Raw genomic sequence first — 17,921 nt, forward strand, 5'->3', positions numbered from 1 at the left:
GGGACTTCAGGATAAGGGGTTGAGGTGGGTGGGGGGATCCCATGGTATGGAGTGGATATGTAGAAGGATGCAAGAGTCAGGGCTGGGAGCTGGATGTGTGGGGGGCTCAGGGCAGGAGCATAGTGGGGGTGAAGGTGTGAGAATTGAGGGATGTAAGGAAGGGCTCAGGGCAGGGGGTTGGAAGGTGTGGAGGGTACAGTGTGTCAAAATAACTCACCTCCATAACCAAGTAGACAGAGTTTGCCAGTTCCTGGGGGAAAGAAAAAACAAAAGATGTAAGCATTTGAAGGTTTCAGAAAACGTAAAGCCATTGTGCACCTGAAAGGAAACGTCATTTAGTACATTTTGGAAGGTAAAACCTTATATCTGCCTCATTCTCCCCAAACCACAGATGGGGAAACTTGAAATCGGCATTACGAGGAGTAATTCTTGATTTAGCAGCATATCTTTCTGCCTTATTTCTAAATAAACATGAATTTAGAGCAATATTTAAAAACACCAACAAATTAAAGAGCTTGCAGCTAAGATTCTCTCCAAATGTGGAATTTGGTGAGAACCAAGTTTGGCATCAAGTCCCAAATGGACAGCTGTTCTTCTAGAGTTTGTTATGTGCACTGCCTTGTAATGCTCTCTTCACCAGCTATTTAAACAGTAATTCAGTGCAAGTAACATCTCACTCTCAACAATTATAAGAAAGTAAACCAAAGGTTTTATCCTACCTTTTCCCCTGCTGAATGGGTTATTCTCAATCTCCTTGCCCCAGAAAAAGCTGGACAGGTGTAACAGATTCAATAGAACCAATTATAATACAGGTTGGACCTCCCTGGTCCAGTACCCTTCAGACCTAATGAGAAACTTTGTCCCAGATGAGGAACAGATAAGGGAAGATCATTGCTGCTCCCCAACCCTCGCCCGAGCCATGGCCTGGCTGCCAGCCTCCCAGTCAGTCCCGCCCCACTGCTGACACCTCTGCACATATAACTCCTGGCCCCATTATGGCAGCCCTGCCACCACACTCACAGCCCCACTGCTCCATGGGGCAGCCCCTCTGCTGGGGTTCAGTTGTGCCGCCAGGCGGCAGCCCTGCTGCCACCCGGCTTCATTAGGCAGCTCCACCAAATAGTAGCAGGGCTGCCGGACTCTGCTGCATCTGCTAGGCAGCCCCACTCCTGTGTTCCTGACCCTGGCACCAGATAGCCCTGCGGTCAGGCTCCCAGTAGCCAGGCTGCTGGGCTCCTGATTGTGCTGCCGGAGAGCCCCACTGATGACTCCCAGTATCACTGGACACCCCTTCTGCCTCCTGGCCTTAATGGGTACTTTCGCTGATAGGCAGTAGCCTTGCTGCCAAGTGGCAGTCCTGCTGCTGGGATCCAGACTTGCTGCCTTTCACGGCCCTGCAGTTTTGCCACTGGGTTGCAGTCCTGCTGCTGGACTCCTGGTTTTGCTGCTAAAGGACAGCCCCGCAACTGGGCTCTAGCCCCTCTGCCAGGTCTCCCAGTTACCAGTCCTCCACCTGAACATCTCTGGTCCTTCTAGACCAGGGATGTTGCTGGACCAGAGAGTCCCACTTAAGAGAGGTTCAACTCATAGTAGGTACACTAGTATTTTCTATCAGAGTAAGGAAATCTAGACTGAACCAAAGATACAAGCTCTTCCAAATTTCTGGAGCAATTCAATTCATGATCAGGTCTTCTATAGAATGAGCAATATGGTCATCAAAAAATGGGACCATTACCAAGGTAGAGGTGACTTCCACTCTTCAACAATGGCTCTAGTTTTGCCTCGTCACTCCTGTGTCTCCTTTAACATATTATTATTGAGGTTAGAATATAAGAACATAAGAACGGCCATACTGGATCAGAGCAAAGGTCCATCTAGCCCAGTATCATGTCTACCAACAGTGGCCAATGCTAGGTTACCCCAGTGGGAATGAACAGAAGAGGTAATCATCAGGTGATCCATCCCATATTACCCATTACCAGCTTCGGACAAATAGAGGCAAGGGACACTGTTCCAGCCCATTCTGGTTAATAACCATTGATGGACCTAACCATAAAGTCTTGGCCTTCACAACTAGGTACTGCTTCTAGACTTAAGTCAGAGCTCCATAGTGCTAGAAACTGTACAAACAAGTAAACCAGACTGGCCCAGCCCCAGAAAGCTCACAGTCTAGGGCAAGGATAAGACTAAGCACAGGGTTGGGGCGGGACAAGGTAACTATGAGAGTATTTGCAAAACTACAGTCAGTGGCACTTCATTGCTAAAAACATGCCTATTCTAAGTTGTAGGCATCTCTACAAGAACACACACAAAAGTCTTATTAATCTAAGGATAACATTTTTCAGAAGTGCATAATTTAGGAGCTTAAGTTCCACTGACTTCCAATTAGCCTTTGGCACCTTAGTCACTTCTGAAAATATTACCTTAATTAATCACCAGCAAGAGGCTCTTCTTCACCCTCCCAGCCCCAGGTTCCTCAACTTTAGTCTATTTACAGATTCGGTTAATAAGCCTTCCCATTGTCTCTTAAATCAAGTAGGAAACATCTGTCCATATCCTAAAAGTCACACTCAGCTCAAGCAAGGCTGCACTGGAAAACAAAGGTTGCAATGACCTGTCTATGTGGAGGTGATTGGACATCTGGGGTAGAATCCCTCTACTTAGTCCCAAAGCCTTACCTACAAAATCATTCAGCATCTGCTATTCTGTTCCCCTCTCTTTGCAAGGCTTCCACTTCAAAAGGCACCAATATCCACCTACTGCCCTCAAAATTTTAGCTTTAAAAACAGCCTCAGCTCCTCCCCGTTGCTCCTTTCACCCCTGCCTGCTGAAAGGACTCAGTAGTCTATCACTACAAATCCTTTTGTCCAGGCCTTTGCCTACCTCTTCATAATTCTGATTCAGACATAGACTGTGTCTAGACTGCATCCTTTTTCCGTAAAAGGGATGCAAATTAGACACATTGCAATTGCAAATAAAGCAGGGATTCAAATCCCGCCTGCTTCATTTGCATAAAAATGGCTGCTGCTTTTTTCCAGCTCGGAGTTTTGCCGGAAAAAAGCGCCAGTCTAGACGCGGATCTTTCGGAAAATAAAGCCTTTTCTGAAAGATCCCTTATTCCTTATTTTAAGAGGAAAAGGGATGCAGTCTGGACACAGCCATATAGTAAAAGTGACATTGAGATTTTCAAGGGTTGCAAGCAAGAGTTAAATATATTTTCGTTAAAGTGGCAAGGAGTCCTGTGGCACCTTATAGACTAACAGAAGTGTTGGAGCATAAGTTTTCGTGGGCAAAGACCTGACAAAGTGGGTCTTTGCCACAAAAGCTTATACTTCAACACTTCTGTTAGTCTATAAGGTGCCACAGGACTCCCCACCACTTTTGCAGATTCAGACTAACACAGCTACCCTTCTGATATATTTTTGTTGACTTTTAACTACCTGTAATGCATGGAAGCCCAGAAACAGAAGCAAGCAAAGTAAGTGGCCTCTCCCAGACAATACATTAAGAGGGGATGAAAATGATAAACAGCCTGGCAGTGAGGGTTCCAAGCATTCCCTTGGTTCAATGTGCTCACCAGACCAAAGGGTTGGCATTTGGTGACTCTCACAGCAGTTCCAGCAACCAAGCCAAGCTGAACTTTAAAAGGTCTCTCGTGTTCAGCCACTGAACAATTTACTGTGATAATTTCAAGAACATCTTTGCTGTGTTTCCATGGAGGACAAGAAGCACATGAGACAGGGTGTGGATTTCTGACCTCCGCATTTAAAGGAAACACACACTTCCAGTCAACCTGCTTTCATGCTTTATGCAAAAGTACTGGGGAAAAGGTTTATGCTTTCAGCACTGACTGGGAGATGGAAGATCTACGTATTATTCCCAGATCTGAACAAACTTCCTGAATAGCCAAAAACAAGTCACTCAACACCCAATTTTCAGAAATGCTGAACACCCAGCAATGGTTATGAACTTCTACTGAAACTGAGGAAGAATAGAACATCTAAAAAAATAAAATAAAATAAAAAGAATTAAGGCCCTTAAATCTCATTGTGCCTTAATATCACTGTCTAAACAATACTACTTACTTAATTAGCAATGTTGTGAGCAGTGTTCCTGTATCCCGAGTGCTTGGGGGGCTCTCCAGGAGAAATTCAAATGCTGCCCAGCTGATTAGCAGAGCTGGCAGCATGTGTTTCTACTGCTGGTGCACATCCACACATACCTTGGTGCACATAGCAAAATATATTTTGCACATGGATGGAAAAAATTAGAGGGCACACTGGTTGTAAAGACAAAGAATTTGTCTGCACTGTGGTTTTTGAAGCTGGGACATGACCATGTTGCTAAAAGTCAGGCAATATAAATGCTGATTGTCAGCACTTTTGATTACAAATTACTTGTACTACATAGGAGCGGGGTTCCCGTAGTCCACAGGAAAGTGCTCCTACCATCAATAAGCCGCTATTTACACTGCCACTTTCTGTGGGAAAATTTTTATCTTTTGGGGTGATGGGTGGGGGTTAAGCTCCTGTGAAAGACAAAAGTTTTGTGGTTCAATTGGCAATGTAGGCGAAGGCTAATTAATTACCAGTATAGCATACCAAGATCCTCTGATGGAGGCATATTCAAATTTATGCAAGTAAAGAATCACACATGCTTGGAAACCATCTTATAACTGATTAGACAGGAGCTAGTATGGATGGGACAGATCTATTAGGTTATATAGTTTGATCTTCCACCTTTGTATTTTCTTTTAAAGTTAGTGGAAATGTAACAAGGAAGGGATATGGTTCAGAAGTTAGTGTGTATACACCAGGAGTTGGCAACCTTTCCGAAGTGGCATGCCAAGACTTAGCCCTTCTGCCTTGGGCCGCACCACTCTCCTGGGAGGCTGGAAGGGGCTCTCTCTACTACACGCCCAGCTTGCTCTCCTGCCCTGGGGCTCCACTCTGGCTTTTTCTGTGGGGAGAGGAGGAGCAACACGCACACGCTTCCCTGCAAACCTGATCCGGCTCAGAGCCTTGGGGATCCCCACCCCCGAAACTGCCTCTGGTTCTAATCTTGCGGGGGGCACAAAGCTGGATCACAAGCATGGGCTCCCCATTGCAGGTGGTGGGTCGAGGAGGAGCCTGTTCATTGTGCGTGGCACTGAAGATCATCTTGCATGCCACTTATGGCACATGTGCTGTACATTGCTGAGCCAGAGAATATACCATACTTAAGCAAAAAGGCTGAATAAGTGCCTTCACAGATAGGAGTAAGAAACTCCATGCATTATGCCTAGCAACAGAGCAAACTTTTTGCTTCAGGTTTTACCATTCCAGCTTAGGAGGTAGAAGATGCAAACAAAAACCTGAAAGTCACCTGTTGGGCAGCAAGCTTCTAGCTGCTCTAATTAAAACCGTGGTCCCCAATATGGTGCCCGTGGGGGCATTTGTCTGCGCCCGCCAAGTGCTCGGGGCTGGCCTGGCCCTGGGCACGTGGCGCATGCGCGGTGCCGGAGCCAGCCCCGGGGGGGGGGAGAGAGCACCAGCACCGGCCCCAGGCGCGCGGCGCTTGGGGAAGGGGGGGGAGAGAGCGCCAGTGCCGGCCCCGGGCGCGCGGCGCTTGGGGGAGGGGGAGGAGAGAGCGCCAGCGCTGGCCCCAGGAATGCGGCTATGGGGGGGCCCTGCTCGGGGGGCCACGCCCCCTGGCGCCCGGCAACCCCAAATGGTTGGGGACCACTGAATTAAAAGATATATTGTTACTCCTCTGGTGAAAGCATTGTTGGTGTGTTTCAAACCTCACTGGGAAGTAGAATGGCACTTCTGTAGATTAGATTTGGTGCAAATTCAAGCCAAGATTCTGCATAATCATCCATCATTTCCGATGGACAGTGAAATTGTCTCCCCTCATTTCTGTTTTTTAAAAAGCGACAGATTCTTAAATCTGAAATGCGTTGTTTATGTTGCACTTCCATTTATGATGCAAATATTTTGGGTGACCATAGCTAACAATTGCTCTGTAGCAGGGGCTGCATCTGAGGTCTGGGAACAAATTGAATGGAGTTTGGGGCAGGGTTGCATTTGAAATTTCATTATCTAGTGGGGATTTACAAATGGCTTGGGTGTGTAAACCTTCTTTTCTAGCTTTTTATAATTTAATCTAATGCTTACCTTCAGTAAACAGTGACCACTACCTTATGTCCGCTCCTCTAAAAACTCTAGTATCTATCACAGATATTTTTCATCTTTGACTGATACATAAATAGTCTACTTCTTTCTGTAGTTGGCCATCTTGTGAAACCCAGTTCTATGCATATACATTGCTTGGGGAAAACCTGCTGCAAATGATAACAGTTATATATATACTGTGATTATAATAAGGGTTAGGCCTCCTGGTCCAGCACTCTCGGGACTTGACTGGTCCTGTCAAACCAGGAGAGATCAATTCCAGCTCCGCCTCCTGGATCTACTCCCGTCCCAGGTGCCACCCTTCCCTGGTTGCTGGTGCCCCTAGACTGGCTGCTGCCACCCATCCCACTCAGGTTGCTGGTTGTAGCCAAGCTTCCAGTCCCATTAAGCAGTTGCGGGGCCATTGTATCATGCATCTTAGAGGGAACTTTGGCTGCCAGCCCTATTGTCTTGCTGCAAGTGTCCCAGGCTGGGCTGCAGATGTGGATACCTGTGGATTTACAGGGCACTATATATCAATGTGCCCAGAACATCAATTACTCCCCAAAATATTATTCCAGTTCATTAATCCTGATAATATGATTCCATTCATTATTCCATTGCAGAACTAGTGTACAAAGATATTGAGAGTGCTCCACTTGGGGCCTCTGTTGGTTCTGTTTGCCAGTACATATATCAGCAGCACTAATTTTCTCAATAGTTTAAAGAAAAAAAATACTTGGGGACAACACTTCTGCCCTCTTCTCAGGGAACAGCAGCCCTGCAATCAACTTGCATGTACTACACATTCAATTATAGTGTCAGTCTAGGCTGATGCATAAATTTTTAGTTCTTCCATTAGAGATTCTAGCAGTGAAGTTTCTCTTTAATTATTGTTAAAAATATGGAAAGGGGTGGGAAATAGATATTAACAATCTGTCTACAAACCAACACAAAACCATTGGTTTGTCTCTTCCAGTACATAAGAAAACTCAGTTTTAATCTAGAAGTGCAACAGAAGTTGCCATAGACCAACATTGTGCTGGAATCCTTACAATATTGTACAATTGTGGAAACTATTAAGGATGGTTCAATTTGTTAAAATAGCTAAGGCAGGGGTGGCCAATAATTTCTGATGGAGAGGCCACTCCCAAGAATTTGGTAAGGGTCAAGGGCCACGATTTTCTTTTATATTAATGGAGGAGGTGCAGGGTCTGGGACAGAGGATGGGTGCAAAAAGGAGCTGAAGATAAGGGATTAGGATGCAGAAAGGTGTGGAGTCTGAGAGGGGGTTTGGGTGCAAGAGTGGATTCTGACCTGAGAGGGGACTTAAAGGAGGTGCAGGGTCAGGGAAGTATTTGTAACTTGTGTTCCCTGTAATCTGAGCACTTGAGCAGCCATCCAGGAAAAATTCAGGTGCCACCCAACTAATCAACAGAGCATCCACAGCCAGCAGAATGTGTTTCCATTGGTGGTACACACTTACACATACCTAACCTGGGACATCGGGTTGGGATGCAGGAGGAAGTGCCAGATGCAGGCTCTGGCCATGAGGCGTTTATGCTAGGCTGTGCCTGGCCAACAGTCCAGACAACCCTTGGGCAGATTCCCTGCCTGCTATACCCCCATTTGCCACTCCAAGCAGCAAGTAAAGACACTCCCACAGGGTGTGTGCCATGCAAGGACACACATACTGGTTCCAGTAGCTGGACACTTTGAGCTTGTTGGGCAGCAGAGTGACCAAGGTTCCCATTGGGCTGCAGGTCACTGGTAGCCCAGAGGATCGTGGTGGGCTGGATCCAAATATCTGGCAGGCTGCATCCAGCCTACAGGCCATATTTTTTCCACCCCGATTTAAAGCCTAACGATTTTATGATCCTTTAAATTCCCCTTCCAGACAGATTGGAGAGTAGCATGTCAGAAATGAAGCAGACATATCAACATAATTTTTTCCTGACATCGTGTGTCATCCTTGAACCACTGCCTTAAAAAAATCAGCAAGGATGTCTGCTCTCTCAATGCCGTCCTTCGCCTGTCTCCTACAGCTAAATTTAAGACAATACTTAGGAAATAAAAGGTAGGGGTGTCATTATTCTTGCCACTATGACAATCCAATTCATTAATGCACTACTTCCACTGGTCTGCATGGGATTTGTGATAACATGAGAGCAGAAAAAAATATACAACCCACCTTTCCTTTCACAAAAAGACCCTAGTAAGTCTGAACAGAGTAGGAAAGTAATACAAAGCAGCAACATGGACAAGGAAGTTCACACACTCACTGCCTTTGTGTAAATGACTTTTTAATCCTGTATTAAAACTCTCACATCAGAAATTTAAAATATTTGACAATTACAAAATCCACAGCTTAAAAGTTACCAGGGATTGCAGTTTGGGGCCTATTGTTAAAATTCCCTCAGATGCAAATAAGAAGTCAAAGGAGAAAAACTAATGAGTCTCAACACTGACCTGAAAAGACCACTCTGGGAAATGAGGGGATAGGTCAGCCTGATGCCAAGCACAATATTGGTCTCTCCTTAGAGATACGCAGCATGATAGCCACCATCTTGGTTCACACACCAGGGACTGAACTCAGGACCTCCAGGACTAACAGTAGGAGATGCTACAATTTGAGCTAGACAGCCAAAGATTCCCAGATGGAGCCGTAATAGACTTACATTCTCTTTGGATCAGGCACAGAGCGGGGCAAACAACTCACCAGTGGGTTACATCATCTTGGGAGCCCATCATGAGGATGCTTTAAACAATGTGCACAACAGCCAACTCAGATATGCAATCTAGGGACGTGAATGGATAATCAACTAGTTGCTTCCCCCATCCCCTTGCTACCTCTATCAGAAAGAAGCAACAGGGGAAAAGAGAAGGGGGTGCTTCAAAGCAGCCCTGCCATATATAAGCCTGGGGCCAAAACCCAGACTTCACATGGTGCTGCTGCTTTGAAACACCGCATGCAGCCCATGGCCAGCTGGGGTGTCCCCAAGTTGCACAAAGAGTTTCAAAGCAGCAAAGCCATGTGGAGCCCAGAATCAGCTTCTCCCACTGACCCTGATTCTCCCACTGACCCTGGGCTCCGTAAACGCTGCCACTTTGAAACGCCGTGTGGAGACTATGGCCTTTCAAAGTGGCAGCAACACATGGAACTTGAGGGCAAAAGGAGAGTCCCCAGCTGACTCCAGGATCCACACAGCGCTGCCACTTTGAAATGCCGTGTGCAGCCTGCTGCCGGGCTCCCCTTGGTGTTTCAAAGCAGCAGCACTGTGTGGAGCTTGGAGTCCCCAGATGACCCCGGGCTCCATGCGGTGCTGTCGCTTTGAAACGCTGTGAGGAATGCGAGAACAGTGGGGGACTGCTTCAGTCCTCAGCTGGCCCCATGCTCCCTGTAGAACTTTCATCTTTGAAGTGTAGCCACAGCTCTAAAGCTGTTGCTACATTTCAAAGGCAGAGGTGCCTTATCCACTAATCAAATAGTCAATGCAAATTGCATCGACTATTCGATTAGTCAATTAATCGAAATTTAACATTCCTAAGTGCTTACACTCTAAAATCATTCTGACGAGATCACCAAAATAGTTACAACTTACAAAACTCTACATCAATCTGATTCAGACTGATAGTAACCGCCTCTCATAATCAACCCAATTATGCAGCATTCACACTTGACTGTTGTCACTAAATGTGGACTGCAAAAACATTCACATTCAAAACAACCTGATGATATGACTCCAGCATGAAATAACTTCACACTACAAAACAACAAAGTCTCTACACAAGTCATTTATGTAGGCTGGTGGAGATGGCCTAAAGGACTTTGGCCTCCAGACCTGGTAATCAGGTACCTCACAAAAGCATTAAGCACCAAATCCAACTCCCAATGTGTGCCCTTTCATTGACTTAAGTGGGCTTGGATCGGGGCCTATATTTACAGAGATAGTCTGTTCAGGATGGGGTCATTAACAAATGGAGACACAACCTATTACCCAAACAACCAGCATGTCTAGAAAAGACCACTCCAGGTCAGCACAGCTATGATTACTGTACATAACCAAACATTTACAAAGCAAAAATTGGTGAATGAAAATGCACTAAAAAAAAATCTTCAAGCAAATAAAACAGTTGTTGAAAAGTTCTCACTTTATTGGCCATGAAGTGTATTTTTTAGGTAAAGTTTCTTTTAGAGATGTGAATGGTTAAGTGGTAAGCACCACCCTTTCTGGTGATGCTTATTGGTTATGGTTAGCTGGCTGGGGCTGAAGCAGCACTCTGCATGCCACAAGTAGAGGGCTGTTCCAGCCCTTTGGGGCCTGCTATAAGCAGGGGTTGTTGCAGCCTAGCCAGAGCAGCCCCCATTCACAGCAATGCCGGCCTGACGCACTACAGGTAGGGTCACTCCAGCCAAGGCGAAGCATGCCCCATCCATTTCCATTTAATTGGCTAACTGGTTAAACATAATGTTTAACCAATTAACTGATTAGCTGGGACTTTACATCCCAAGTTTCTTTTATAGGACAACTGCAGTTCCATAGTTACCTCAGAGGACTGCTTGCCAACAGGAGTACTTCCACTCAGGTATAGAAAGGAATCTTATGGAGATGGATTGTGTGGTCAACACAACATCAGAACCAACAGACAAATCCCAATGGAAAGGACCTTCCTGGCTTGGGAGCTTTTCCTCTAGCTGCAAAGACTCCTGTATCTTACAACAAATTCAGAATGTGCTGCTTATCCACCCTTCCAAACTTTCCAGAGACAGCTGCTGAGTGAAGATAGCCAGGGATATATAAGCTATCTGTTTTGAATGATATTCATGCCAGGCCCGTTGATTGCACCAACAGAAGGAAAAGCATACAATATAGACAGAACACAGCCTGAGGGTTACTAAAAGGCTGTGGGGAAAGATAACATTTGACATAAGCTGAACTTAAAAACAAGGAAGCAAGCAAACAAAGAAACAAACAGTTACCTCCCAGACTCTCTGCAAGGATCTTATGGATGGATCCTGTAACACGTTGCATCCATATCTTTTCTTGGTATAATCAGAGCATGCTGATGAATTGGCTGCCTATGAAACACAATGGGTATTTCTACACTGCAAATAAACACTTACAGCTGGCCTGTGTCAGGCAGTAAAAGTGAAGTGACGATGCAAGAGGGGTAGAATGCAGGTTCTAGCCTGAGCCTGATGGAACAATGTCTACACTGCATTACTACAGTCCTAAGTGTGCATCTAGACTACATTCCTGTTTCAAAAGAGGAATGCAAATGAGGAAAATAAAAAATGCAGATGAAGCGCCGATTTACAGATCTCGTGCTTCATTTGCACAATCTTTTCCACTCGCTTTTTTGGAAGAGATTTAAACAAAACAAAACAAAACAAAAAAGCAGTCTACACAGGGTTCTTTCAAAAAAGCCCACCCTTTTTCAAAAGAACTGTTATTCCTGAAAAAATTAGGTTTACAGGGTTCTTTTGAAAAAGAGTTTGTTTTTTTTGTTTGTTTTTTTTTCTTTCAAAAGAACCCCGTCTAGACTGCATTTTTTTTTAGAAAAAAAATCTCTTCTGAAAAAGTGATTGCAAGAGATTATGCAAATGAAGCATGGGATTTGTAAATCAACACTTTATTTGCATTTTCAATTTCCCTCATTTGCATTCCTCATCTGAAAGAGGAATGTAGTCTAGATGCACCTTATGTGCCAAAGTCAGCTGACTCAGGCCAGCCACAAGGGTTTAATTGTAGCATAGACATACTCATATAATCTTTTCATCTCTCTCCTTCCACTCTGCAGTTGGGTCAGTGTCAGGAAGATTGTAGGAGTGAATTCTAGATCTCTGGATAGAGAAAGGAACCTCCACTTAGCAGCCCCTGCCCCTTTGTTGCCTGAAAAGCATACAGCTATTGTGCATGTCCCTGTTATCAGCTGGATGGATTTAGGTGATGAAACGTGGTAGTAGCACTTGCTATATCCTTAGACATAAGGGAATGGTTAAACCTTACTTCTCTCACCCTCTGAGTTCAGACTGAATAAGCAACCATTAAAAAGGACAAGTGTATGTGTGTAGAAACATTGGTATTATAGAATGATTGTTGTGTCTTCACGGAAGTATTTGGACTGAAACAAGATACGTGACAATAGCCACATTAATCTGAATAGCAGGAACATTTATCAATAAACACCTTTCTCTAAGTAGCTGTAAAATAAACACAACTGGAAAACATTCATACAGCTTTTGGCTTGACATGCAGCAACATCACGGAGTGTGTCCCCATGTGACCCTAGCCATCCACATGGCTCCCACGCACACTTCGCTCTTACCATTCACCTCCTTCATTTACTTGGCACTAAAGAATTAAGGAATATTTTTAAACATGCTAATGGGAATGCATTAATTCATTTAGATGCAAAATAAACAAATGACAAGAAGAAGGCAGAGGGGAGCTCTTACTAAGTTAATATGAGGTGGATTCCTAGAATGTAACAGTTTCTCTGCATGGATGTGTGGTAACATGGCAATGCCACTGCACCCACAGACAGTTTTAAAGGCACTTCGGTGGGCAAGTTTCAGGAAGGACTTTTGGGATCCAGTTGGAGCAAACAAGCAATGCACCAGAAAGCATGCAGCAGAGGACAGAGCTGCCACCTGCTTCTGGCAGAAACCCTACATTGAGAAGAAGAGGCACACCCATTTTATCATATTCCAAGAAGCAGAAGAGCTTATATGGCAGTGGTTCCCAACCTTTTCCAGATGGGGACCCATTTTGACAATTCAGGAAGACTTGGTGATCCAAGGCAAGTCCAAAACAGGGGAGGAGGAGGAGCAGAGCCACCTGGGAAGACACTTGGGAGACCCTTTTTGAAATGTAATGGTGACCTATATTTGGGTCCCGACACATAGGTTGGGAAACTCTGTTATATGGGGAGTGGAAAGCAGAGAGTAGCAGGGAGTCATAACAGACTCCACTGGACATCCTAGAGCATATTTTCCAGTGTTTAGATCCAGGCCCAGCATACCCCAAATTCAGCAATGATTAAGATCTACCCCAGTTAACTAGAAAAGCCCTCTCCCCTTCCCCCAACAAGCCAGAAGAGTTCAGATTATACAGATCCAGAGCTTTGGTTTTCAAAAGAATCAGGAGATTAAAACAAATTCCTCTTACAGGGTAGTGAGACACCTGCAACCAGCCACACAGAGGGGTTGTGCTTCCATGCTGACACTTTACCACACTCAGCCTCCACATTTCTGTCAACAGACTGCTCATCTCCTTTAGTGGTAGCTAGGCCCAAAACACTTCCTGAGAGAAGGGAGGTCCTGGAGCATGGAAGTGATAAGAAAGAGAAACTGTGACACTTCCACTTAACCTCTGCAGATCTCAGAGAACCTGTGTAGAGGGGCTTTTGTGTGGTCAGGAGGAGCAGAAAGCTGTAGTATGCCCATTCCACACACCATGTACATTTGGCTTAGGAAATGGATGGGACAATGTCACCCAAAGTCAACAGGAAAAACAATTCTCAAGTTTCTAAGTGGATTTCGCAAAGAGAAGGAAAGTGTTCCACATATAAATAACTCCCTCAGCATTTGTCCTCTGTGTCTGGTTGCATGTTGGCTGAAAACATCCCCAAGATAAATAATCTAATGTCCCAGATGGCATAATACCTAGTTTAGCCAAATGAAAGCAGTGCCATTTTGCTTTCCTGGTGGCCCCCAACCAGGTGAAACCACTGAAAGAGACCATGCATCACTTTCTGACCAACACAAGTCTTCTAAAACAGAGCCATCCCTTCAAACAAGAGTCTCTCCTTCTCCACACCTGACCAACCTGTGTGTGCATACCTACCCACAGTGCTTTTTGTGTTAAAAAAAAAGTGCCGATACTCCAAGAGAAAAGTTGTTGAGCTATGACTGGAGGTGCCGGTACTGGGCAATACCATCACAAGAAAAGCACTGCCTACCCAGCAGGGTAAGCCCAGGGCTAGTAGAACTCAAGTTAGCAGACCCTGGATTTGTTAACATAGGGTTTGAGCATCTTTGCTCTTTTGCAATCCCAGTTTAGAAATTACTGAACTGTGAGCCCCAGCTTGGCATTTATATTGCACTGTGCAGTCCAGAGTCTAACCACCCATACCCCAGACTTTCTAGCACACTCCTGACAGATGACCACTCTAGTCCTTTGTTAGTAGTATAGTTTGGGAAAACTGGACCGTCTAGAGGACAAAGAAAATTGGCAGATGGGATACTTTGGATGGAATCCCACAGCACAAGTCCTGTGTGTCTGGGTCTCCCTTGCAAAGCAGTAGGTCTTGAACCCTGAGTCCCATTGGGACTCAGAACCTCTTCCTCCAAGGGATCCTGCATCCAAGCTGTGGGTTAGTTCAATTCATGTGTAGATGGATCAGGTGTAAAGCCGGAGTTTGAACCTTGGGCTCACACTGCAAGGTAGACAAAATCCTTGGTATCACAGCTCTCCTGGAGACACTCCTGGTCTGACAGAGACTTTAAGCAGTTCTTATAACAAATCCCTGAGATGTCAAGCCCTGTGTAAACCTTGTTCAGTGATTGAAAACTTCATATCATAGTCACTCAAAGAGAGCCCAAACATTAATACTAGACTATCCTTCAGAACAAGCCTGGGCTTTTTGTCTAAAACTGGCACTGAAAGCTGAATCTGAGACTCTTCTAGGACACAAACCAAAACCACAACAAAATCCAGGATAATGTGCTGCAACAAGAACCCACAGATGAAGTGGCAACTTTTGACAGGATGCCGCAGACCTCCGAGGTGAAAATGACATTAAGCTATTGCTTAGAGAAGAAAACATGAGTCAGAGCACTTTCAAGACTCCCTTCATGCTGGGTCAGCGAAAACCAATCGCTGCTTACAGGATCCATGTTTCATTATGCCAGGGGCACTGATATGCCAACTGTAGCAGCTGGTGCCCTCAGCTGGCCAGTTATGAGAGTGGGCACTAATGTCCGAGAGCACATGATCTGACCATTGTAACAGCTGAGACAGAGCAGTGAATTTGTCCTAGGAAAAAGCAGCAGCATCCTAAACCACCTGGCACTTTCCAATGTTCTGATAGTCAGGCGGGAAGAGGAGTGGTCTCTTTGCTAATAAAAACAGATGTTTCTTAATATAGTGCTTTTGATATTTGTAAAAAGCAATCTGGCCCATTCAAAGCAAACTATGCTGAGCCTGAAATGTTCTTGTTAACATCACTGGTTTTAAAGCTTTGCTCTAAAAACTAGAAAATCAAATTTGTTTTTTTTAAATGTAATCTGTATTTCCTTTTGGGATATCTCTGAGGTTACTTGTGTGTAAATGCTATCAAGTCTAACTGGTCCTATTCGGCACTGGTGTAAGGCACAGGTCTCTGAGGAATTAAAAGATGAGACTGAACTTGACAGTTTTACCTTCTGGTTCTGCTGCACTAGCATATTACCAAAGCCTTTCTGTTGCAAACATCATGGAGGTGTATATATCCAAAGAAAGATGTTTTCATCAAACATTTGCTTTTAGATCTCAAAAACATAGCTTTGTTAATAGGTTCTATAAAAAACTTTTTGTCTTAAATGGCAAATCCTATATCTTGGGGATAGTTTAGATTAAACTAGTGTATCTGGCCTTTGTAAAATTCCCTTTTTATGCCTATTTACTACATCCCTAATTTCCAAATGTCTGTTTTTGAAAATCACATGTACTTCATGTCATTGTGAAATACTGGTTATAACAGAAAAACAAGATTCTTCCTTTCAACAAATCTGGGCCAGAGTCAGAAGCCAGAGAATAGGGGAGTCTTAAACGTCCAGCAGTTTAATCGCAAGGAATGGGAGAGAAGAAATAACTTGTCTTAACGTTTCTTTGCTGGTTGCTTCTGTGTCACAAGATATATCACGAGCCAACTAGATTTTACAGGAAACCACATTCAGACCAGCCTGAAAAAGCCTCCAGCCAGTATGATTCTCCACATGTTGACAATGTGTACATCTTTGTATTCCTAGATGATGGTGAGTGGGGACTGCTGGTGAGGTAGGCATTTCCCCATGTGGAATGCGGGATCAGCTGGGGAGTCCCCAACTGACCCTGGGCTCCACAGCTTCCCCTTTGAAATGCAGAAGTAGCATTTCAAAGGGGCAGCCACCGCACAGCTTATCCCCAGCTCAGCTGTGCAGCACTACTCCTTTAGAATGCCATCTTGGCCCCAGTTTCAGGGGAAGTGAAGCGCAGAACACGGAGTCAGCTGAGGAGTCCCCAGCTGTCCCTGGACAATGCACAGCATGCAGCGCAGCATGGAGCCCAGGGTGTGCTGGAAACTTTGACCCCGGGGCTCCATGGCTTTGAAATGCACAAAAGTCTTTGCTGAGGTCTCCAGTACATTTCAAACCAGGCACTAGCGTGCATTCCTCCTATGAAATATACAAGAACCTCAGAGGGAGGAATGTGAAAGTGCCAATCGACTAGTCGAGTAGTTAATGGAATTTCCATTGACTACTTGACTAGTCAATTAACCACATTTTAACATCCCTATTCCATACAAGTGACACTTAGGCTGTGTCTACACTGGCCGCCTATTACGAAATAGGCATGCTAATGTAGAACTTGGGAAGAGGCAAATGCGTGGGGGATTTAAGTATCCCCCGCGGCATTTGCATTTTCATGGCCGCTGCTTTTTTCCAGCTTGGAGATAAGCCGGAGAAAAGCGTCCAGACTGGCGCGATCCTCCGGAATAAAGCCCTATTCCGGAGGATCTTTTATTCCTACTTGCAAGTGCGAGTAGGAATAAGAGATCCTCCGGAATAGGGCTTTATTCCGGAGGATCGCGCCAATCTGGACGCTTTTCTCCGGCTTATCTCTAAGCCGGAAAAAAGCGGCGGCCATGAAAATGCAAATGCCGCGGGGGATATTTAAATCCCCCGCGCATTTGCCTCTTCCCAAGTTCTACATTAGCATGCCTATTTCATAATAGGCGGCCAGTGTAGACATAGCCTTAATGTCTAGTTGATTACTAAGATACTAGCTCAAAAGACATAATTCCTCCTGTTGTCCTGATGCTAACTTTGATACTTACTACAAGGCAGCTAGTTAACATAAGAACGGCCATACCAGATCAGACCAAAGGTCCATCTAGCCCAGTATCCTCTGTTTCAACAGTGAGCAATGTCACATGCTCTAGATGGAGTGAACAGAATAGGCAAACATCAAGCGATCCCTCTCCTGTCATCCATTTCTAGCCCGTGACAAACAGAGGCTAGGAACAGCATTCCTACTCATCCTGGCTGATAAGTATTGATGGACTTTACCTCCATGAATTTATTTAGTTCTTTTTTGAAACCTGCTAAAGTCCTGGTCTTCACAAGGCAAGGAGTTCCGCAGGTTGATTATGTGCTGCGGGAAGAAAACTTACTTTTTATTGTTTTGTTTTAAACTGGCTACCTACTAATGTCTAACTAGAACTAATTAGTTCTTTATGTTATGGGAACAATAAATAACTTTTCCGTATTCACTTTCCCTATACCTGTAATTATTTTATAGAATTCTATCCTCTCTCTCCTTAGTTTCCTCTTTTCTAAGCTAAAATTCCCTACCTTTTAAATCCCCTAATCATTTTTGTTGTCCTTTTCTGAACCTTTTCCAATATCAATACATCTTTTTTTGAAATGAGGCGACCACACTGCTACACTTCAAAATGTGAGCATACCAAGGATTTATATAAAGGCAATAAGATATTATCTGTCTTATACGCTATCCCTTTTTA

General features: G+C 44.6%; 1 protein-coding gene across 4 annotated transcripts in view; it reads right to left on the reverse strand.

The window, feature by feature from the left end:
* The window catches only part of ULK1 (unc-51 like autophagy activating kinase 1), a 150,823-nt gene that overhangs the window by 121,188 nt on the left and 11,714 nt on the right, over positions 1 to 17,921 (reverse strand). For all 4 annotated transcript variants that reach the window (XM_075898408.1, XM_075898409.1, XM_014572209.2 and 1 more), the window contains exon 4: positions 218 to 250. In XM_075898408.1, coding sequence (XP_075754523.1) covers positions 218 to 250 — 33 coding nt within the window. The remainder of the gene's footprint in view (positions 1 to 217; positions 251 to 17,921) is intronic.

This window comes from Pelodiscus sinensis, chromosome 15 (genome assembly GCF_049634645.1).
Source record: "Pelodiscus sinensis isolate JC-2024 chromosome 15, ASM4963464v1, whole genome shotgun sequence".
In the NCBI taxonomy this organism is placed as follows: Eukaryota; Metazoa; Chordata; order Testudines; family Trionychidae; genus Pelodiscus; species Pelodiscus sinensis.